The sequence below is a fragment of the Coregonus lavaretus genome (assembly GCF_964263955.1).
Source record: "Coregonus lavaretus genome assembly, chromosome: 33".
Taxonomy (NCBI): Eukaryota; Metazoa; Chordata; class Actinopteri; order Salmoniformes; family Salmonidae; genus Coregonus; species Coregonus lavaretus.
In genome coordinates this window covers 25933663-25958449 of record NC_140020.1, presented here as the reverse complement: position 1 = coordinate 25958449, position 24787 = coordinate 25933663, and the positions used below count along the sequence as shown (strand labels likewise).

Sequence of the window (24787 nt, the reverse complement as noted above, 5' to 3'; positions counted from 1 at the left end):
ATTTTGATACTTTTTTGGTTACTACATGATTCCATACGTGTTATTTCATAATTTTGATGTCTTCACTATTATTCTACAATGTAGAAAATAGTAAAAATTAAGAAAAACCCTTGAATGAGTAGGTGCTCTAAAACTTTTCACAGGTAGTGTACATGTTGGTCTCTGCAGCAAATGAGACCAAATGTTCTTCTCTAAAGATATAAAAAACACTTGTGTGTGTGAAATGTGAACACATACATTCTTGCAAAAACTAGATAGATAATTCTGTAATTAACAACTGGAATATGATGAATATTGCATTAAAGTATTCTCCTTATGAACGAGAACATCAGGTGACATTGTAAAACTTGTTTTATTCTAGCAAAAATCCCTGAAGTGAGTACTACTACATTTTTATTACAGTATATTCTGATAAAGGCACTTTTAATACAAAATCCAGCACAAAACAAAACCTACCGCTGATGACAGGGTTGTGCGCAACTAACTATTTGCATAATGTATGATACCTTCCCACCCCTAGGAGGCTCACTACTTTGTGTCTTTGGCAGGCTGCTCACTAAGTTTCTCCTTGTGGTACTTCTGTCCAATCCCATAAGGCACGTGTGCCGCGATAGTACCCAGCTCCTTGGCCCCCTCGATGTGGAACATCTGGTCATCAAAGAAGATGTGGGGACGGATCTTCTGCAGGAGGGGCCCTTTAGGGGCCCCGGCTAGGAACAGGGCCTCGTCGATCTCCAGGCCCCAGCTCCTGAGGGTCTTGAGGACGCGGGCCCCTGAGCTGGCTGCGCTGCGGGATGTTACTAGGTAGGTACGAATGGGGCAGGTCATACGCTCGTTCTTGGCGTAGAACTTCCTCTGGAGCTTACCAAGCGCCTCCAGGAAACACTTTAAGGGACCCTGAGTGAATGAGACATAGGGTTAGCATAGTATTATTACATTTTTTATTAAAGCAAATACATCAATGGGTTCCAGTTTATTTGGATAGTCCCCTATTATAGATGGTCTTTAAATGCTCAAACTATCAACAGCCACGGATGATATGCAACAACTTGTTAAGGATTAGGGTAAGTGGGTGTGTTAGTTAAAAAGTTTGTTGATAGTAAGTTGAACATCTATAACCCTCTATAGGGAGACTCCAAATAAAGTATTACCCAAAGAAAGAACATTTGGAATCATGTCAAAAGCTAACATAAAATAGGAGGCATATACTCTCATGAACACCTGTGCAAGAGGTTTGTTCTCAAACTCCTTCTCATGCTCAAAGAACGTGTCCAGGCCGTGTTGTTTCACGATGATCTCCGACTCATCAGAGAAGAGGACAGCATCCCCGTCAAAGGCAACTTTCAGCTGTGTGTCGGAAAGCTTGTTCTCCACATCTCCAGATGCAAACATGGTCGCTGCTGCAATGCCTATTTATAAAGACATTATAAAAAAGGGGCTTATACATGCTCATAAGTCTTAAAAATGCATTACAACGGTATCATATATGTAGGCTATATCATACCTATAAAAAGTGTTACCACAATGTACATCTACAGTTTTTTACTCTGTTACCAATTTAGCATCCATGCTAACCTAAACCAGTTTAATCCCTAGAGGACAAAGGAAAGCAGCATTTTCAACTACCCTCCTCAATGGCCTCCATGACTTTCTCTCCATCCTTGGAGAGGTACAGGTTGGTCAGATAGGCCTTCAGATAGCCAATGGGGCTTTGCCCTCCCGTCATACAGAACCTCTCAATGGTTAAATCTGTCAGGTAGAGTGAAAAACAAAAACGTATCAGAACCCCATACAAATGTGATGGTATCATCAGGCTGGTAGCCAAAGATTGCCACTAACATCCATGCAAAACATGCATACAACCACTAAAAACATATTTGGTCAAAAATACCCATCATTCAATGAAATGCAGCTCACAATAAGCGCGTCTTATAACCATAGAAATATAATTACTCCAATTACTGGTCATTGTATTTCTCTGCTTATAGCACTGTAGTAGGCATGGCTGAGCATGTCGACCACGAACCGTAGTGGTTGATGCTGTTGATGAGGCGCACTCCGACCTGGGCGTGGTTATTAGTCATCAGGACGATGTCAAACAGCTCTTCGCTGTCGGGGTAGAGCTGCCTCAGCCGTGCGTTCACAGACATCAGAGCCTGCAGGGTGTGCACAAATGCACTGATAAATGCACAGGGGCGGACTGGGACAAGAATTCAGCCCTGGCATTATCCACATCGCTGCGTACACCACCATCCCTCCCACCATCATGATACCACCAACCATAGATGCACCCTTCACCCTGACCCTACACACAGGCAGTAGTGCTGACATAACATTGGCAGTAAAGTACAGCATTTCTCAACCATTTTCTGTACCAGTGATTGGCGAGACATGGTCCTCTTTTTTTAACCAGCTCATGTTTAAAACAAATACGTAAAAACACCACTGGAGACAACTCACCACTATAACTGTGCCTCTTCTCTAACCATTTTGTTTGTCTCAGCATCTTCGCTGGTGTCACTCAGTGCTGCTTTTGTTCTGTTCTGTCTGCTTAAACATTCCACGTTATAAAAGCCAAGCTAGCAACTTAGCCTATATTGCTAATTAGTGCCCGTCATATATATGTTCTCCTGAATCAACACATACCTTCAAATGTTATTGGCCGCATAGACATTTTGCAGATGTTATCGTGGGTGTAGCGAAATGATGTTTCTAGCGCCAACAGTGCAGTAGTGATATTAATAATAGCGAACAATACAAAAAACCACACAAATCCCCTAAATAAAAATAAAGGAATTTAATATAGAGTTATTAGATAGACGGAATATACATATAAAGAAAACGTCCTCTCATTGTCAACTGCGTTTATTTTCAGCAAACTTAACATGTGTAAATATTTGCATGAACATAACAAGATTCAACAACTGAGACAAACTGAACAAGTTCCACAGACATGTGACTAGCAGAAATGGAATAATGTGTCCCTGAACAAAAGGGGGGTCAAAATCAAAAGTAACAGTCTGGTGTGGCCACCAGCTGCATTAAGTACTGCGGTGCATCTCCTCCTCATGGACTGCACCAGATTTGCCAGTTCATGCTGTGAGATGTTACCCCACTCTTCCACAAGGCACCTGCAAGTTCCCGGACATTTCTGAGGGGGGATGGCCCTAGCACTCACCCTCCGATCCAACAGGTCCCAGACGTGCTCAATGGGTTTGAGATCTGGGCTCTTCGTTGGCAATGGAAGAACACTGACATTCCTGTCTTGCAGGAAATCACGAGCAGTATGGCTGGTGGCATTGTCATGCTGGAGGGTCATGTCAGGATGAGCCTGCAGAAAGGGTACCACATGAGGGAGGAGGATGTCTTCCCTGTAACGCACAGCGTTGAGATTGCCTGCAATGACAACAAGCTCATTCCGACGATGCTGTGACACACCGCCCCAGACCATGACGAACCCTCCACCTCCAAATTGATCCCGCTCCAGAGTACAGGCCTCGGTGTAACGCTCATTCCTTCGACGATAAACGCGAATCCGACCATCACCCCTGGTGAGACAAAACCGCGACTCGTCAGTGAAGAGCACTTTTTGCCAGTCCCGACGGTGGGTTTGTGCCCATAGGCGACGTTGTTGCCGGTGATGTCTGGTGAGGACCTGCCTTACAACAGGCCTACAAGCCCTCAGTCCAGCCTCTCTCAGCCTATTGCGGAAAGTCTGAGCACTGATGGAGGGATTGTGCGTTCCTGGTGTAACTCGGGCAGTTGTTGTTGCCATCCTGTACCTGTCCCGCAGGTGTGATGTTCGGATGTACCGATCCTGTGCAGGTGTTGTTACACGTGGTCTGCCACTGCGAGGACGATCAGCTGTCTGTCCTGTCTCCCTGTAGCGCCGTCTTAGGCGTCTCACAGTACGGACATTGCAATTTATTGCCCTGGCCACATCGGCAGTCCTCATGCCTCCTTGCAGCATGTCTAAGGCACGTTCACGCAGATGAGCAGGTCAGTAGAAAGGCCTCTTTAGTGTCCTAAGTTTTCATAACTGTGACCTTAATTGCCTACCGTCTGTAAGCTGTTAGTGTCTTAACGACCGTTCCACACGTGCATGTTCATTAATTGTTTATGGTTCATTGAACAAGCATGCGAAACAGTGTTTAAACCCTTTACAATTGAGATCTGTGAAGTTATTTGGATTTTTACAAATTATCTTTGAAAGACAGGGTCCTGAAAAAGGGACATTTCTTTTTTTGCTGAGTTTATATGATGGTGTGTATAGACATAATGGAAAATGTATGAATAGAAAAGGTGTGTACAGCAGTAGTTATATAGGATGAGCCTTGACTAGAATACAGCATACACACAAAGTAGGTAAAACAGTATGTAAATATTATTAAAGTGACCAGTGTTCAATGACTATGTACATAGGGCAGCAGTCTCTAGGTCAATTACTATTACAGGGCTCCAGGCTAACATTTTCCCCTGGTGTCACTGGTGCTACTAACTTTTACAGTTGTTGGCACCAGCCCCCCAAATTACGAGTAATCATTTTATGAAGTCATTCATAGTGCTTTATTAAGAAGTGTAATAAATAGACAGACTAAGTTGTTTCATCTAACACGTACAAGCAGGAATGCATGACTCAATACATTTAACCTAACCCAGTGATTGTCATGAATTATGGGATGACAATTAAGACTATATTTGCTATATTTTACTGTCAAAATAGGACTCCAGAATTTTTTTGTTCAATAGAGATACATCTTTATGTGCACCTCAAATATCATTAGGCTAATTAATTTGGGGTACAACACGAGGAAGTGGAAACTCAAAACACATTAACTAGATCGATAACTCTAAATATAATACCCACTGCTAGTAGCCATGTATTCAACCAACAGTACATTTTATGTCCTAAAAACATGTTGCAGTTGTAGGCTACTACCCATGAGACCTATCGGCCTATACCCTCGCAAAGGCCGGTGTGCATTTCGCCGCGCGCCGCTCCATATCTCAAAGCCATATCAAATATCTTGGTTGTAAAACTATTGAGCTGACTATTGAGAAAGCTGAGGCCCTCCACTCTTCAAACGGGACAAAGAGACTAAACTTCCAAAGCGGTGATTTCCCGCAATTGCATTTTGAAATGTTAAACGATTAGACCACATTTCTCTCTCAAGCGCATGGGGGAAGAGGAGAGTGGCTTGCTCATTACAGCAGCAGGTCCCTGTGAAACAGGCACAGGGTCAGGGTGCTCAGTTTCATTACAGGAATCGTGAGGCTAATGCACTTTACTGTTTGTCCAAATCATGGTTTTAGCTGCCCAAAAAAATATGACAAAGTGGAATGTGCTCCAAGTTTATAAGCAGTGACACCCATCCTTTCAGTTTTTTACAATCCATGATGTTGTCTGTAACTGATGACAGTGTCAGAACAAGTATCTTTGCTGAAGCCCTGTTTCACTTTGAATATGAGTTTGCGTGACCTCAGCCTGAGAAAAACAGGCTGGCCCATCTTGGCAGGGGGGCTGGCCTTGCCCACTGATTAGCTAAAAGGCTCATTATAGATTAGTATAACAGCAATTGTGCAACAATCCACCCAACAGAAATCCACCCAACTATAAATGTTATTACAAGAGGTCTTCCCTCGAGTTAAACATTTGTCATTCAGCTATTGATTCAAACATGGTCTAATGGTCATATAATTTTGACTCCTGTGGCTGCATACCATTATAGTAGAAGAACCAGATTAACCTGCCACAATGGCATCCATGCGTAGATGGTAACAGTGGTAAACAACATTGGCTATTGTAATTCTGAGCAAAAACCTATTCTGGATGCATTACACACATTTCAGCTAGGCCTAAAGACAATGGCAATATTGAGTGAGGTTTCTCCTTCACCTACAATAAGGAATGTATATATAGTTGTAAGGCAATCCCAGCCCATTCATAGACACTAATAACCTTTAGTGCCTATTGACAATAGTATCTTCTGGCTGTGGGAGTTGTTTACAGCCCTGATGCTAGCTCTAAACGTTAGCACGGATCGCTTGCGGTACGGCTTTGGAAACAAAGAACGTATATTTCATATCAGCAAGAATTATTATTATTATAAAAATGTTAAGGTTAAATTCCTAAAACACCTTTATAGGGTTAAGACTCCCCCACATGGACATATTTCCATTTTACAGAGCTTGTTTACAGACAACAGACGGAAGACAGAGTCGACTACCCGTGCTAATTAGCTATCTGCGTCTCCAAGGACGCCACAAACGTGTTGTCACTGAAAAATAAGTTGTATTTTGTCCTGTATGTAACACTCTGGCTCCGGGACTTTTGTATTTGAGCCAGGGTGTATTGTGTTTTGTTGGGTTTTGGGTGATTTTCTATGTTTGCATTTCTGTCACGTTTATTTCTAGGTTTGGTCATTGACTCCCAATCGGAGGTAACGAGTGTCAGCTGTCGGCTCGTTATCTCTGATTGGGAGCCATATTTATACTGCATGTTTTCCTGTGGGCATTGTGGGTTATTGTTCCGTGTTTCAGTCGTTGTACTGTGGACTTCACGAGTCGTCTTTTGTTTTGTATTTCGGTGCTTTTTTCAATTAAAGTCATGTTCGTTCAACGCGCTGCGCTTTGGTCTCCTTCACTCCTAGACGATCGTGACAGAATAACCCACCAAAGAAAGACCAAGCAGCGTGTCCAGGAGCAGGGAGACTGGACATGGGAGGAGGCACCGGGCAAGGAGATGGAGAGGCTGGCGATGGCCCAGGTGGGCACATCGTGGTCCTGGGAGGACATGCTCGGAGGCAAGGGACCTTGGGGAAGGATCAAGGCCCTGGCGAGAGAGGAGCAACGGCGGCAGCAGGGCCATCGTCGGAGGGTCGTGTGTCAACCCCAGAACATTTTTAGGGGGGGGCACACGGCATGGACGACGGGGCTGACGGAGGAGAAAAGGGGGAGTATCCAGGAGGCCACCAGGCCAGGGGTACACCGCCCTGTACGTCCTGTGCTGATGCCTCACACAGAGTGTGTGAGGGTAGGCATTCAGCCAGGACGGGTGGTGTCCGCTGTTCGCTCCAGGCCTCCTATCCGTCTCCACAGCCCGGTCCGGCCTGTTCCTGCCACCCGCACCAGGTCTACGGTGTGCGTCGCCAGCCCGGTCCGGCCTGTTCCTGCCACCCGCACCAAGTCTACGGTGCGCGTCGCCAGCACGGTCCGGCCTGTTCCTGCCACCCGCACCAGGTCTACGGTGTGCGTCGCCAGCCCGGTCCGGCCTGTTCCTGCCACCCGCACCAAGTCTACGGTGCGCGTCGCCAGCCCGGTCCGGCCTGTTCCTGCCACCCGCACCAAGACTACGGTGCGCGTCGCCAGCCCGACCCGGCCTGTTCCTGCCACCCGCACCAAGACTACGGTGCGCGTCGCCAGCCCGACCCGGCCTGTTCCTGCCACCCGCACCAAGACTACGGTGCGCGTCGCAAGCCCGGTCCGGCCTGTTCCGGCCACCCGCACTAAGTCTACGGTGCGCCTCAGACGGCCAGAGTCTGCCGTCTGCCCAACGGGGCCTGAACTGCCCGTCTGCCTAAAGCCTGCAAAGCCGCCCGTCTGCCATGAGCCATCAGAGCCGTCCGCCAGACCAGAGCCGCTAGAGCCTTCCGCCAGACAGGATCAGCCAGAGCCTTCCGCCAGACAGGATCAGCCAGAGCCTTCTGCCAGACAGGATCAGCCAGAGCCTTCTGCCAGACAGGATCAGCCAGAGCCTTCCGCCAGACAGGATCAGACAGAGCCTTCCGCCAGACAGGATCAGCCAGAGCCTTCCGCCAGCCATGAGCAGCCAGATCCGTCGGCCAGCCATGAGCAGCCAGATCCGTCGGCCAGCCATGAGCAGCCAGATCCGTCGGCCAGCCATGAGCAGCCAGATCCGTCGGCCAGCCATGAGCAGCCAGATCCGTCGGCCAGCCATGAGCAGCCAGATCCGTCAGCCAGCCATGAGCAGCCAGATCCTTCAGCCTGCCATGAGCCGTCCAGCCAGGATCCGCCAGAGCCAGCCAGCCAGGATCCGCCCCTTAGTCAGGTACTGTCCCTTAGTCCGGTGCCGCCCCTTAATCCAGTGGGGTTTAATTGGGGGGTGGTCATGTGGAGGAGGCTAGGGAAGCGGGTGGTGACTAAGGTGGGGTGGGGACCACGACCAGGGCCAGAACCGCCACCGTGGACAGACGCCCACCCAGACCCTCCCCTAGACTGTATGCTGGTGCGCCCGGAGTGCGCACCTTTAGGGGGGGGTACTGTAACACTCTGGCTCCGGGACTTTTGTATTTGAGCCAGGGTGTATTGTGTTTTGTTGGGTTTTGGGTGATTTTCTATGTTTGCATTTCTGTCACGTTTATTTCTAGGTTTGGTCATTGACTCCCAATCGGAGGTAACGAGTGTCAGCTGTCGGCTCGTTATCTCTGATTGGGAGCCATATTTATACTGCATGTTTTCCTGTGGGCATTGTGGGTTATTGTTCCGTGTTTCAGTCGTTGTACTGTGGACTTCACGAGTCGTCTTTTGTTTTGTATTTCGGTGCTTTTTTCAATTAAAGTCATGTTCGTTCAACGCGCTGCGCTTTGGTCTCCTTCACTCCTAGACGATCGTGACACTGTAGCTCATCCAATGTAATTGGAGAATCCAGTGGGTTCTGGTAGTCTTTAATAACTTATTCTAAGTTTAGTAAATGATCATGTATATGTTTTTGCACCTGGTTCTTTGTTATATGGCCAAAAAGGTTGGAGAAGTGGTTTATCAATACATCTTCATATTGGATAGATAGCTCTTCATGTTGTTGTTTGTTTAGTGTGTTCCAATTTTCCCAGAAGTGATTTGATTCTATGGATTCTTCAATCACAATGAGCTGTTTTCTGTCATGCTGGTCCTTCTTTTTTCTTAGTGTATTTCTGTATTGTTTTAGTGTTTCACCATAGTGAAGGCGTAAGCTAAAGTTTTCTGGTTCTCTGTGTTTTTGGTTGGATAGGTTTCTCAATTTCTTTATTAGGTTTTTACATTCTTCATCAAACCATTTCTCATTGTTGTTAGTTGTCTTAGGTTTTCTGCCGGAATTTTAATTTAATATGTCAGCTGATAGGTCAAATATATTGTTCAGGCTTCCTACTGTTCCTAAGTTTACACCTTCACTATTGAAGGAAAACATTTTGTCTAGGAGGGATTGGATGTGTTGTTGGCCAATAGTTTTTTGGTAGGTTTCTACACTACCCTCCTTCCATCTATAGCATTTCTTAATAGTATGCAGTTCGTTCAGCTTCGATGCCTCATGGTTGATTATTGCTCCATTCAAGTAGATTATGATTTTGCTGTGATCTGATAGGGGTGTCGGTGGGCTGACTGTGAATGCTCCGAGAGACTCTGGGTTGAGGTTGGTGATAAAGTAGTCTACAGTACTACTGCCAAGAGATGGGTTATAGGTATACCTACCGTAGGAGTCCCCTCGAAGCCTACCATTGACTATGTACATACCCAGTGTGAGACAGAGCTGCAGGAGTTGTGACCCGTTTTTGTTGGTTATGTTGACGTAGTTGTGTCTAGGGGGACATATGGGGAGGGGTGCTGTCACCTCCTGGTAGGTCTTTGTCCCCCTGTGTGCTGAGGGTGTCAGGTTCTTGTCCAGTTCTAGCATTTAGGTCACCACAGACTAGAACAGTGGCTTGCGAAAGTATTCACCCCCCTTGGCATTTTTCCTATTTTGTTGCCTTACAACCTGGAATTAAAATGGATTTTTGGGGGGTTTGTATAATTTGATTTACATAATATGTCTACCACTTTGAAGATGCAAAATATTTTTTTTGGGTGAAACAAACAAGAAATAAGACAAAAAAACACAAAACTTGAGTGTGCATAACTATTCACCCCCCCCCAAAGTCAATACTTTGTAGAGCCACCTTTTGCAGCAATTACAGCTGCAAGTCTCTTGGGGTATGTCTCTATAAGCTTGGCACATCTAGCCACTGGGACTTTTGCCCATTCTTCTAGGCAAAACTGCTCCAGCTCCTTCAAGTTGGATGGGTTCCGCTGGTGTACAGCAATCTTTATACCACAGATTCTCAATTGGATTGAGGTCTGGGCTTTGACTAGGCCATTCTAAGACATTTAAATGTTTCCCCCTTAAACCACTCAAGTGTTGCTTTAGCAGTATGCTTAGGGTCATTGTCCTGCTGGAAGGTGAACCTCCGTCCCAGTCTCAAATCTCTGGAAGACTGAAACAGGTTTCCCTCAAGAATTTCCCTGTATTTAGCGCCATCCATCATTCCTTCAATTCTGACCAGTTTCCCAGTCCCTGCCGATGAAAAATATCCCCACAGCATGATGCTGCCACCACCATGCTTCACTGTGGGGATGGTGTTCTCGGGGTGATGAGAGGTGTTGGGTTTGCACCATACATAGCGTTTTCCTTGATGGCCAAAAAGCTCAATTTTAGTCTCATCTGACCAGAGTACCTTCTTCCATATGTTTGGGGAGTCTCCCACATGCCTTTTGGCGAACACCAAACGTGTTTGCTTATTTTTTTCTTTAAGCAATGGATTTTTTCTGGCCACTCTTCCATAAAGCCCAGCTCTGTGGAGTGTACGGCTTAAAGTGGTCCTATGGACAGATACCCCAATCTCCACTGTGGAGCTTTGCAGCTCCTCCAGGGTTATCTTTGGTCTCTTTGTTGCCTCTCTGATTAATGCCCTCCTTGCCTGGTCCATGAGTTTTGGTGGGCGGCCCTCTCTTGGCAGGTTTGTTGTGGTGCCATATCCTTTCCATTTTTTAATAATGGATTTAATGGTGCTCCGTGGGATGTTCAAAGTTTCTGATATTTATTTATAACCCAACCCTGATCTGTACTTCTCCACAACTTTGTCCCTGACCTGTTTGGAGAGCTCCTTGGTCTTCATGGTGCCGCTTGCTTGGTGGTGCCCCTTGCTTAGTGGTTTTGCAGACTCTGGGGCCTTTCAGAACAGGTGTATATATACACTGAAATCATGTGACAGATCATGTGACACTTAGATTGCACACAGGTGGACTTTATTTAACTAATTATGTGACTTCTGAAGGTAATTGGTTGCACCAGATCTTATTTAGGGGCTTCATAGCAAAGTTATTTTATTCATTTCACTTCACCAATTTGGACTATTTTGTGTATGTCCATTACATGAAATCCAAATAAAAATCCATTTAAATTACAGGCTGTAATTCAACAAAATAGGAAAAACGCCAAGGGGGATAAATACTTTTGCAAGGCACTGTACATGTCCCTGGGCCTGGAAATGATTGATCTCCCCCTCTAGGATGGAGAAGCTGTCTTCATTAAAGTATGGGGATTCTAGTGGGGGGATATAGGTACCACACAGGAGGACATTTATCTCTGTTGAGATCATTTCCTTTTGAATTTCTAGCCAAATGTAAAATGTTCCTGTTTTTATTTATTTTTATAGAGTGAGTTATACCAAATTAGCATACCCCCTGAGTCCCTTCCCTGTTTTACTCCTGCTAGTTTGGTGGATGGGACTACCAGCTCTCTGTAACCTAGAGGGCAACCAGTGGGTCCATCACCTCTATACCATGTTTCTTGTAGGATGACAATGTCTGTATTTCTGATTTATTTGGTAAAGTCCAGGTTCCTGATCTTTAGGCCAAAGGCAGATGACCTCAGGCCTTGGATACTCCAGGACGAGATAGTGAAGGATTTGTGTTCCATAAAGTGTCCAATGTTGTTAGTCGTGTGTTTTGGCCTCAGACCAGTAAGTGTGAGCAGAGCCTGCTGAGCATCTGATACATTCCATTATCTTGGGCTAGTGTAAGCGTGGGGGTTGGGCCTGTTTGCCTGCTCACGGCCTGGGCGTATGTGTGACTTTTATGTTGAGGCCCTCTTTGCGGGAGTGGGGGGCGTGGGGTGGGCAGGAGGGGCATAGGTCTGATCTGAGGGGGCCTATATGGGATGTGGGCATGGTTGGTTTGGGGGGGTATTGATTGGTTGGGGTGGGGGTGTGGATGTGGGGGGGGGGATCCCGCAAGTCTGTGGCTGGGTGACCCTAGTTGGTCCTCAGACAGAAGGTCTAAGGTCTCTCTCTCTCTCTGTCTGTCCTAATGACCACTCCACCACAGGCTGGTGTTATTTGGGAGCCAAACATTCTGAGCAACAAATATTGTGTGATAGATAAGATAAATCTCCAACCCTGAGACACAAAAGCAATCATCCTCACCACTGTATCCTCACACTCAAGAGCAGTTAATGATAATATTTTGTCAGCGAATTAATAGGAGATATGGGAACACTACTAGGACACTTTCCCTCTCATCTCTAGGGCTAAGTCATTCTTTTTTTCAGGTATGTGCCAAGTGCCAACCGCTTACTTTATTGAGATGTAAAACTGGGTAGGCTTATGCACAACATGCATAAGCCTACCCATGTCCACGTTCCACCTGTTGACGTGGCTTGCTGCCTACTGGCTTCGGCATTACCGGTACATTGATCTCTAACTTCAGCACCATGGACAGCTCCGTATATTTGTATTATGCATGGCCTACTACCTACATGACATAGGAAATACACTGAAATGTAAATTAAATTAGAATGCTTTTACTAACACTCACCACAGCTGCTTAAATCGCCTTTATAATAGGCTAATGCAACTCTTTGATCGCATTTGCAGACCAAGGCAAGATGAATTCATGACAGTAATTAAGTAGATTGGGAAGCATTCAAAACAGAATTGCCTCTATATAACAATAATCACTCTGATTTTTCTGTAAAATTGGCCTACTGTAGCGTACCTTTTTAACCAACTTGTGCGCTCATGGCCATTCGTGAAATAGTCACATTATGGTCATTTTGAACAGATCACCACCACTTGTGTCAAATAATAGTTTTACAAATTCTTCTCAAATTAGCCTATATGATGAAATTCATTGCTTCCACACTACAATAAAAATAACATAAAAAGCTACTGCTTTAAATACAAAGATCAGCTTATTTCAACATATACAAAGGAATCCGTTGACAATGTCTATGTCATATCAATACAATAAAGAGTAAATTATTCCATATCATTGCTGTGTTGTGGCCGGCTGTTTTAAGACTACTTGTTGCAGCAGATGAGGCATTCTTTTTAGCAAACCAATTTCTAATATCCATTTTGACCACGATGAACAAACAAGTTAAGGTAGCCTACTCTTGAACATGACATTCCGAACGATCACGAGGCTGTCTACATAACGCTCCACCCACTATTCATTTGAATCAGCAAAAAGAGACACACGCTTCATGATGCATTTATGATAGGTCTAAAACCCTGTCAGTCTTAATTACTTGAGCCATATTTAATTTAACCAAATATCATATCATATCATAGCATGTTATAGCAACAACAACAAAAACATTAGTCATGCAAAATTTCATTCAACCATGTATTTTATTTACACAGGCAAGGAGGTGGAGCCGGCAGGGGATGTAGCTCAGTTGGTAGAGCATGGCGTTTGCAACGCCAGGGTTGTGTGTTCGATAAAATAATGTATGTGCTAACTGTAAGTCGCTCTGGATAAGAGCGTCTGCTAAATGACTAAAATGTAAATGTAAATGTATGGTAGGGCGAGCATGGCTCCCTAAGGCCCGCCCACAACGCCAGGCCTGCAGTAAAGTAATATATTTAAATATATGCACTATAATTGCATTTGATCTTATGTTTATGAAATAGATAAATGAAATATCTTTTTTTATATATTTGGGAAATATATGTATAAATAATACAGCCATCTGTATAGTATGTAACATAGAGAAATGCACAAGCGATGGACTTGTAAAGGATGCCAGAAAACATATCAAAGCTATGTGAACATACAGAGTCTTTTAATAACTTTTTTATGCTTTTTTTTGTCTTTTAAAAATGCTGAAATATCAAATGATCCCTCCTGGAAAATGACCTGTGAGACAAAAATAAATAGCTTAAACATCACTGCTACTTCAGCCAGGTGTTGCTGTAAAGTAAAGCTAACTCAATTAATACATTGCGGAAGGATTGTTCAGTGTCAAACCTCAATAGGATAGAGTGCCTTGGGCAAGTTTCTGCCTTTAAACATCGAATGGCACAGCCATTGGTGCCATGAGTGTTGTGTGCTGGGCAGGGAGCGATCCAGGTCCCTGGTATGGAGGCGTTGTGGTGATCCCACCAGGGTTCAATAGCTTGGGATACCTGCCCCCTAGACCTGCTGTTAGAAGGAAAGGTGTTAGCAGGAGATCATCAGAGAGGGCTATCATTGGCTGGTATAGTCTTGGAGTTAAACCTCATGTAGTCTAAAGCACTATTCACCTGCTTTCATGGAGTAAGGATTCACTCCTTTGGGGAGACTAGAGTTCCCTAGATACATCCCCATCGGGGGAGGAGGTAGAACAGGCTTATTCTGGAAAACATATCAACAAATTTGCAAATGTATTAGTAACATTCTTACAGTTGAAATACAATGGTCATCCACTGCTTTACTGACGTGAATTAAAGTGAATACCTCAGCCTTGGGCATGGGACTTGTGTCAACCCATCAATGTGAATCAAGCCACTGAGAAATAGATGAATCCACTAGAGTGTCTCTATATAGAATATACATAACAGGTTACTTACAGAACTAGGCTTGTCATCTGGTATCGTTGTCATCTGAGGAACCTTTTTCTTTTCACAGAAGAACCAGCTGAGCCAGCCTCCACTGTTTGGTGTTTTCTGTACTGGGGGTGCTGGGGGCTGAGGTTCAGCCGCCAGCCAGTTGCCAGTCTGGCTCTGAGGGTTGGCCTCGGAGTGTTCCGGCTTGGTGATGGTCATTAAAGCAGGATCCGCCACATATCTACTCCGGATATCTGTGACAAGTGGGAGAAGTCAAGCCACTCTGCTCATCACAGTACAGAACAATCACTAACTGACAGTGTGTCTTGAAATGATACTTTGTTACAACCCAAACACAACCAGACTACAGGCACATGGATTCCTAGAGTTAAATCTGTTTCACGTAGACATTTAGACAACACACTCATAAGATAAGGCTTTTCTTATTACCTTTTCTCCTGGCATAGAAATGTCCACAACGTGGAGCATTCACTCCAGCATCCCAGGATCCCACTATGGGGATGATGGGAGGTGAAGGTGGTCCATGCCATTCCATCTGTTCCATTCCATTGGTTTGTGTTGGGATGATGCCTTGTTGGAATGATTGGTTCTTGTTGGGATCCTCCCTCTGGATGATGCCTGTCGGGAGGATCCCCTCCCTCTGCACAGGGATGATGTTTGTCGGTTGGATCCCCTCCCTTTCAGGTACCACAGGCATGTCATCAAGGAGCTATCCAGTGCAGGTGGAGTATAGGAGTTACAAAGACATTAGAATTACCATTATCATTCCAGCCATCATCATTAATCATCATGATTACACATGAATCATTCTACTCTTGCTGAGACTAATCTACTACCTGAGAGAGGGCACTCTGCAACTCAATAAACTTCCCCTGCATGGAATTCAGCTGCCCCTGCATGTGGTCCATTGACTGCTGCAAGTTGTTCACCTGGTTCTGGGCCCACTGCATCTCATCCTTAGCAGTCATCAGGACGTTTATCAGACTGAGATAAAGAGATTTCACACCATGCCCATTGGACCATCTTTAGGATTCTTTGTCCCCCAATTCCCATTTCTTTAAGAATGCACCTCTGTGCAGATGTTACATTGTGTTACATAGAAAACCCTTACCCTGACATGGGCTCATGGACCAATGGGATCATTGGTATGTCTCCCTGCTCCTGGTTCACTAAAGAAAGAATGCAAGGAAGATTAGAGGACAAAGCCTTGGTTCAGCAATGACACATTCTGCACACCATGACTATTGGACTGTACAAATGAAGTCAATCCTTGCTCCATTGGTAGTCGTTCATAGGGGACTTTTGGGAAAGTTACCAGAATTATGCAACCTTACATCAGCCCAATCAGTGCTTACCTCCAGGAGAGTTATCCATGGTTAGCTTTCTCAGATAAAGACAATCCTTGTGAAGTGCACTCCGTCTGGGTCAACAATACAATGATACACAGCCTTCAGGCAACTTTTTGTCTTGTGCCTGAATGATGGATCCACAGAACTAGAATGAGATTCAATTTCTATGGATGGAAAAGCAGCGGTATTGCTCAGTATTATGACATATTATTGAGTCATAATCATGACTACATAACTAATAGTTAATCTAGGTTAACAACGTCATAGCAACCAGAGACTTCTATTGATTGTGACATAATAAATACATAGTTCCATATAATTCCATATCATGTTGAATTGAGATTGAATAAGTAATATGTAGGCTACAATCCTATGAGGATTATTATGTCCAATGATAGAATCATGACACAAGAAACCACAGGGCCTAATGTAACACTAACATTTGCACTGCTGAAAAGTAAAGCCATTCTAAAATCAACTGAAACTCAATACATATAGCTTTTATATATGCACAGAACCATATTTGTTACACTATTTTGTAAGGAAATAGAAGTCTATAGTAGAGTCCTTGATGAACATCTGCTTTCAACTCTGTCTTATAGGCCAATGTCTTATAAAAACGTTATCACTAAACAACTAAATAAGTTCCTCTATAAATAGACCTACAATAAGTTACAGTGAGTTGATAGTCATTTGGTTGAATTACAGTATTTTAGGCCCCTCCCAGATTTCGGTTGGTGACCTGGATAATGTTGCTGCTGTGGGATTCATCCTGCTCCTTCTCGTAAGGAACGGGGCCAGCTGACCTCAATACATGTCATTATCATATCACAGTTTCCTGTTGGCAAGAAGAAGCCGTATCACTGTGTGTGTGTCAGTCCTATGTAACACAGCCTAAAGATGTGCCACATGCTAGCCCCCTGGAAGCACGATACAGTCAAGTGCTGCTGCTGCTGTTGACATCCCTGTAGACACCAAAACATCCCCATCCCATCCTGACACACACTTATCACCAACAGATAATGTTCATGCAAACCCTACCTCTTCAAAGATGATCCTAAATAAACCCCACATAGCCACACGCTCCAATCCGTCTCCTATCATTGAGACCCCCCCTTACCTTCTGTTTTCATCCACAGACATTATAATGCTCACCTTCTGCTTCTTCTTGATGTTCTTGGCCTTGAACTCATTCTGGAAAACACAAACACATACAGGTCAATCCCAGACATCTACAGTAGTAGAGCAACAACCACAATCAACCATCTGTTGCATAGGTAAGTACATATTGGTAGTGGATGAGGTGAATTACCTATTTTACAAAGTAAAATGGTTTGAGAATTTACAGAATTAACACCATGATCCCCACCTTCACACAAGCAAACACCCACGTACAGCTAATTATAGTGCCTGTGTGATGAGGATGAGGTGTATCTCATATAACGCAGTGGGGGTACTTTGTGCCTCTAATCCTTTGTTATGAATAGTGTCTTAAACAAGCAGTGGCTACTCAGTCCTCCTAGTGTCAGCACCCAGAGTATCCATGGCAACTGCAGACTGGGCCCAGCTCATGGAGATGCAGTCCGTTGCCCAACAGGCAGAAAGATACCTCATGTACACTAAATAGTGTGAATGACAGTGCTCTCCTGTGGGGCGTACCTGCAAGTGCATGGAAGAGAGGCTTTTGATCAACTCTGGTTCAGAAGAGCAAGGCTGATTTATGGAAGATTTTACTCCAGGATCTGAATGAGTTTTCTACATTTGATTGTTATAGTTCACTTGAGAGCATAAAATGCTAACGCAAAGGCCAATGTAGACATCACAAAACAGTGAACAAAACAATTCAGCCATTTTGTAGCCAGCAGCCCCATCTATTGGTGAGATTTGATAATACATAAAAACAAAATCAACCGTTCAATTCTGTTTCGAACCTTTTTCAACCTCCCTTCAACCGTACTGCTATATGCACACGATAAACCCTTTATTCTCAGTTAAACGTTTACAAAAAGACAGACTTGATCTTCTTAAATATAGAAATTAGAGTTTAAAAAGAAAAACACTACATGTGCAACATGAGACTGTCCTTTCGCATTATGTATATTCAACTTTAAACTGTAAGCGTAACGCCGGACGTGTAACATTTTACAAGTGGAACAGCAGATATGGTCAACTAACTTGCTTGAGATTTTGATATAGCTTTAAGAGCAAGGTGAGGTTTATTGCGTTTAAAAAGTAATTATTTTATGGAATAGGAAAGCCGAATATATTAGAACAGGGTTCTTCAATTCCGGTCCTGGAGGGCCGAAACACCTCTGTTTTCATCCTCTCCTTCTAATCAGGGGCTAATTCAGACCTGGGACACCAGGTGAGTGCAATTAACTACCAGGTAGAAATATAAAACAGAAGTGTTTCGGCCCTCCAGGACCGGAATTGAAGAACCCTGTATTAGAACAATGAATGGATAGTAAAAAGTGGAATAGATATTATTGGGGATTTATTATTCTTCTAAACTGATAGGATGACTAACTTAGAAAGAATGCAGTCTTGACTGGGCTAATGTAGGCTGTGACACCTGGAAGGCTGTGATTGATGTGAAGAGAAGATAAGGATTGTGTCTTCAAATGCTAGACTATAATAGTTCATTGTGATCTATGAGTCTTCCTTTGACATGGGAATGATGTCTAAGGGAGCTGGCTCTTCTCACTATGATAGGTTGTTATGATAATCTTGTGCCTGGATTAAGTGTGTAACAAATGGCGTCGAGGAGATGAGAGCAACCACTGCATCAACGGATTGGCTGAGATAGTGTAAACCACGCTCAAGTCTTTACTCTAATTGGCCAGCAGAGAAGTGGGAAACTTCCTCTGTCAGAGTATTTGGGTATTGTTTTCTGGAACAATGTGTTAGTTCTCTGGAGTGTCCTGCGAGGCATCACAGAGAGCCCGTATATACGAAACATCATATTTACCATTGAAGGTTTTTGCATTAATTAAAATAACTAGTATACCTTAGAAGTCGTGTTGACCTCTTTTGTTCCTGATACCAGATTTGAATTGACGCGACATTGACAATATTAAGTGTAAATAAATGTAATAAAGCCTATTTTATATGGTAGCCTAAGCATGAAAACCAAAACGCATCACTTTCATATCAATTAGCGTTCTACCTTGTAAATGCTCCCTTTCATACCTTCACTATGCACATATCCTTGCCGTTCCTCTATGCAAAGGATTTCAAAGCTATGATAAACCGCAATTCCATGACATGCATTGGCCGAAGTCTAGATGCAGGAGTGTTGAGAATATACAGGTCAAAATAATGGAAACACCAAAATAAAATGTCTTAATAGCGCGTTGGGCCACCACGAGCCAGAACAGCTTCAATGCACCTTGGCATAGATTCTACACGTGTCTGGAACTCTATTGGAGGGACGCGACACCCTTCTTCCACGATAAATTCCATCGTTTGGTGTTTTGTTGATGGTGGTGGAAAACTCGTCTCAGGCGCCGCTCCAGAATCTCCCCTTAAGTGTCCAATTGGGTGGAAATCTGGTGACTGAGACGGCCATCGCAAATGGTTTACATAGTTGTCATGCTTATCAAACCATTCAGTGCCTGATTTCAATATACGTTGTATCCCTCATTTACTCATCTGCTTCCATTATTTTGGCAGTTAACTGTAAAATACACTACTGGTCAAAAGTTTTAGAACACCTACTAATTCAAGGGATTTACTATTTTCTACATTGTAGAATAATGGTGAAGACATCAAAATTATGAAATAACACATATGGAATCATGTAGTAACCAAAAAAGTGTTAAACAAATCAAAATATATTTTATATTTGAGATTCTTCAAATAGCCACCTTTGCCTTGATGACAGCTTTGCACACTCTTGGCATTCTCTCAACCAGCTTCATGAGGTAGTCACCTGGAAAGCATTTTAATTAACAGGTGTGCTTTCTTAAAAGTTAATTAGTGGAATTTCTTTCCTTCTTAATGCGTTTGAGCCAATCAGTTGTGTTGTGACAAGGTATCTATACAGAAGATAGCCCTATTTGGTAAAAGACCAAGTCCATATTATGGCAAGAACAGCTCAATTATGCAAAGAGAAACGACAGTCCATCATTACTTTAAGACATGAAGGTCAGTCAATATGGAACATTTCAAGAACTTTTAAAGTTTCTTCAAGTGCAGTCGCAAAAACCCTCAAGTGCTATGATGCAACTGGCTCTCATGAGGACCGCCACAGGAAAGGAAGACCCAGAGTTACCTCTGCTGCAGAGGATAAGTTCATTAGTTACCAGCCTCAGAAATTGCAGCCCAAATAAATAATTCAGAGTTCAAGTAACAGACACATCTCAACATCAACTGTTCAGAGGAGACTGTGTGAATCAGGCCTTCATGGCCCATCTGGTTTGTGCTTAGTGGGACTATCATTTGTTTTTCAACAGGACAATGACCCAACACACCTCCAGGCTGTGTAAGGGATATTTTTTACCAAGAAGGAGAGTGATGAGTGCTGCATCAGATTACCTGGCCTCCACAAACCCCCGACCTCAACCCAATTGAGCTGGTTTGGGATGAGTCGGACGGCAGAGTGAAGGAAAAGCAGCCAACAAGTGCTCAGCATGTGTGAACTCCTTCAAGACTGTTGGAAAAGCATTCCAGGTGAAGCTGGTTGAGAGAATGCCAAGAGTGTGCAAAGCTGTCATCAAGGCTGTCACGGTTTCGGCCGAGGCTGCCCCTCCTCCTTGTTCGGGCAGGTTTCGGCGGTCGTCGTCTCCGGAGTACTAGCTGCCACCGTTCGATGTTTCGTGTTTGTTTGGTTTTGTCTGTTTGTACACCTGACCCTTGTTAGTGTTTGATTATGTGCCTATTTAGTTTCTGTGTTTGGGGTCAGGTGTTGTGAGTGTTTATTTCCTGTCGGCTGTGTTCGTTTCTTGTTTGGGATTTTGTGCTCGTGCGTGTGTTTTTCGTTTCCGCACTGTGTGCGCATTTTTCCCTCTTTTACGCACGGGTTTGTTTGTGCGTTATAGTTTCCTTGCCCCTGATGAGGTTGGACATTATTTCCTGTTTTGGATTACCTATTTACAATACATATTTGACTGTTGACCAAGACTTCGTGTGCCTACGTTTGATTCCTCCACCACATACACACTCAGCTCTTGTGACAAAGGCAAAGGGTGGCTATTTGATTTGTTTAACACTTTTTTGGTTACTACATGATTCCATACGTGTTATTTCATAATTTTGATGTCTTCACTATTATTCTACAATGTAGAAAATAGTAAAAATTAAGAAAAACCCTTGAATGAGTAGGTGCTCTAAAACTTTTCACCGGTAGTGTACATGTTGGTCTCTGCAGCAAATGAGACCAAATGTTCTTCTCTAAAGATATAAAAAACACCTGTGTGTGTGAAATGTAAACACATTTTATGACATACATTCTTACAAAAACTAGATACTTAATTCTGTAATTAACAACTGGAATATTATGAATATTGCATTAAAAAATTCTCCTTATGAACGAGAACATCAGGTGACATTGTAAAACTTGTTTTATTCTAGCAAAAATCCCTGAAGTGAGTACTACTACATTTTTACTACAGTATATTCTGATAAAGGCACTTTTAATACAAAATCCAGCACAAAACAAAACCTACCGCTGATGACAGGGTTGTGCGCAACTAACTATTTGCATAATGTATGATACCTTCCCACCCCTAGGAGGCTCACTACTTTGTGTCTTTGGCAGGCTGCTCACTAAGTTTCTCCTTGTGGTACTTCTGTCCAATCCCATAAGGCACGTGTTCCGCGATAGTACCCAGCTCCTTGGCCCCCTCGATGTGGAACATCTGGTGGTCAAAGAAGATGTGGGGACGGATCTTCTGCAGGAGGGGCCCTTTAGGGGCCCCGGCTAGGAACAGGGCCTCGTCGATCTCCAGGCCCCAGCTCCTGAGGGTCTTGAGGACGCGGGCCCCTGAGCTGGCTGCGCTGCGGGATGTTACTAGGTAGGTACGAATGGGGCAGGTCATACGCTCGTTCTTGGTGTAGAACTTCCTCTGGAGCTTCCCCAGCGCCTCCAGGAAACACTTTAAGGGACCCTGAGTGAATGAGACAGTGTTAGCGTAGTATTATTACATTTTTTATTAAAGCAAATACATCAATGGGTTCCAGTTTATTTGGATAGTCCCCTATTATAGATGGTCTTTAAATGCTCAAACTATCAACAGCCACGGTTGATATGCAACAACTTGTTAAGGTCTAGGATTAGGGTAAGTGGGTGTGTTAGTTAAAAAGTTTGTTGATAGTAAGTTGAACATCTATAACCCTCTATAGGGAGACTCCAAATAAAGTGTTACCCAAAGAAAGAACATTTGGAATCATGTCAAAAGCTAACATAAAATAGGAGGCATATACTCTCATGAACACCTGTGCAAGAGGTTTGTTCTCAAACTCCTTCTCATGCTCAAAGAACGTGTCCAGGCCGTGTTGTTTCACGATGATCTCCGACTCATCAGAGAAGAGGACAGCATCCCCGTCAAAGGCAACTTTCAGCTGTGTGTCGGAAAGCTTGTTCTCCACATCTCCAGATGCAAACATGGTCGCTGCTGCAATGCCTATTTATAAAGACATTATAAAAAAGGGGCTTATACATGCTCATAAGTCTTAAAAATGCATTACAACGGTATCATATATGTAGGCTATATCATACCTATAAAAAGTGTTACCACAATGTACATCTACAGTTTTTTACTCTGTTACCAATTTAGCATCCATGCTAACCTAAACCAGTTTAATCCCTAGAGGACAAAGGAAAGCAGCATTTTCAACTACCCTCCTCAATGGCCTCCATGACTTTCTCTCCATCCTTGGAGAGGTACAGGTTGGTCAGATAGGCCTTCAGATAGCCAATGGGGCTTTGCCCTCCCGTCATACAGAACCTCTCAATGGTTAAATCTGTCAGGTAGAGTGAAAAACAAAAACGTATCAGAACCCCATACAAATGTGATGGTATCATCAGGCTGGTAGCCAAAGATTGCCACTAACATCCATGCAAAACATGCATACAACCACTAAAAACATATTTGGTCAAAAATACCCATCATTCAATGAAATGCAGCTCACAATAAGCGCGTCTTATAACCATAGAAATATAATTACTCCAATTACTGGTCATTGTATTTCTCTGCTTATAGCACTGTAGTAGGCATGGCTGAGCGTGTCGACCACGAACCGTAGTGGTTGATGCTGTTGATGAGGCGCACTCCGACCTGGGCGTGGTTATTAGTCATCAGGACGATGTCAAACAGCTCTTCGCTGTCGGGTAGAGCTGCCTCAGCCGTGCGTTCACAGACATCAGAGCCTGCAGGGTGTGCACAAATGCACTGATAAATGCACAGGGGCGGACTGGGACAAGAATTCAGCCCTGGCATTATCCACATCGCTGCGTACACCACCATCCCTCCCACCATCATGATACCACCAACCATTGATGCACCCTTCACCCTGACCCTACACACAGGCAGTAGTGCTGACATAACATTGGCAGTAAAGTACAGCATTTCTCAACCATTTTCTGTACCAGTGATTGGCGAGACATGGTCCTCTTTTTTAACCAGCTCATGTTTAAAACAAATATGTAAAAACACCACTGGAGACAACTCACCACTATAACTGTGCCTCTTCTCTAACCATTTTGTTTGTCTCAGCATCTTCGCTGGTGTCACTCTGTGCTGCTTTTGTTCTGTTCTGTCTGCTTAAACATTCCACGTTATAAAAGCCAAGCTAGCAACTTAGCCTATATTGCTAATTAGTGCCCGTCATATATATGTTCTCCTGAATCAACACATACCTTCAAATGTTATTGGCCGCATAGACATTTTGCAGATGTTATCGTGTGTGTAGCGAAATGATGTTTCTAGCGCCAACAGTGCAGTAGTGATATTAATAATAGCGAACAATACAAAAAAAACACACAAATCCCCTAAATAAAAATAAAGGAATTTAATATAGAGTTATTAGATAGACGGAATATACATATAAAGAAAACGTCCTCTCACTGTCAACTGCGTTTATTTTCAGCAAACTTAACATGTGTAAATATTTGCATGAACATAACAAGAGTCAACAACTGAGACAAACTGAACAAGTTCCACAGACATGTGACTAGCAGATATGGAATGTGTCCCTGAAAAAAAGGGGGGTCAAAATCAAAAGTAACAGTCAGTATCTGGTGTGGCCACCAGCTGCATTAAGTACTGCGGTGCATCTCCTCCTCATGGACTGCACCAGATTTGCCAGTTCTTGCTGTGAGATGTTACCCCACTCTTCCACAAGGCACTTGCAAGTTCCCGGACATTTCTGAGGGGGGATGGCCCTAGCCCTCACCCTCCGATTGATAGATTAATTATTAATGACTAATTATTACACCCTGAAACTGTGTATAATGTGTTAGAAATGTGTGAGTGTAGGACCAGTAAAGGCTATGGCATTGAGCCACTATTTAGCAATGTGAGTAAGAGTTAGGCCAGACAACAAAGACAACTGAGAAACTAAGATAAAGAGGCCTCCCAATTTAGGGAGGGGAGAAACTGTTATGAAAACATGGTGCAGAATATTGTGAGAACGGCAATAACTGAGTAAAGCAGGGAGTAGGATATGTGTGTGTGTGTGTGTGTGTGTGTGTATGCATGTGTGTATGCATGTGTGTGTGTGTGTGAACTGAAGGTCAGTAGAGCAGTTTTAGAGTGGAAAACTACAGCCCGCCTACAGAGGGAAGGGATTTCTTTTTGT

At 43.7% G+C, this 24787-nt stretch overlaps 1 protein-coding gene and 1 pseudogene across 2 annotated transcripts; both read right to left on the bottom strand.

Moving 5' to 3' along the window:
* Positions 1-528: 528 nt before the first annotated feature.
* Positions 529-16013, bottom strand: LOC311108389 (uncharacterized protein; the record flags this gene model as incomplete). The annotated part of the gene is made up of 9 exons (XM_084151022.1): positions 529-897; positions 1222-1409; positions 1627-1749; positions 2027-2156; positions 14643-14872; positions 15069-15348; positions 15476-15623; positions 15751-15808; positions 15995-16013. The coding sequence occupies 9 exons, from the start codon at positions 16011-16013 to the stop codon at positions 529-531; spliced, it is 1545 nt and encodes a 514-aa protein (XP_084007148.1).
* A 5713-nt stretch (positions 16014-21726) lies between these two features.
* On the bottom strand, positions 21727-23594 carry LOC311108388 (cytosolic 5'-nucleotidase 1A-like; annotated as a pseudogene). Its single transcript has 5 exons — positions 23577-23594; positions 23229-23357; positions 22829-22951; positions 22424-22611; positions 21727-22095 (listed from the first exon to the last, which is right to left on the bottom strand). The product of its transcript is annotated as a cytosolic 5'-nucleotidase 1A-like (transcript).
* Positions 23595-24787: the final 1193 nt, after the last annotated feature.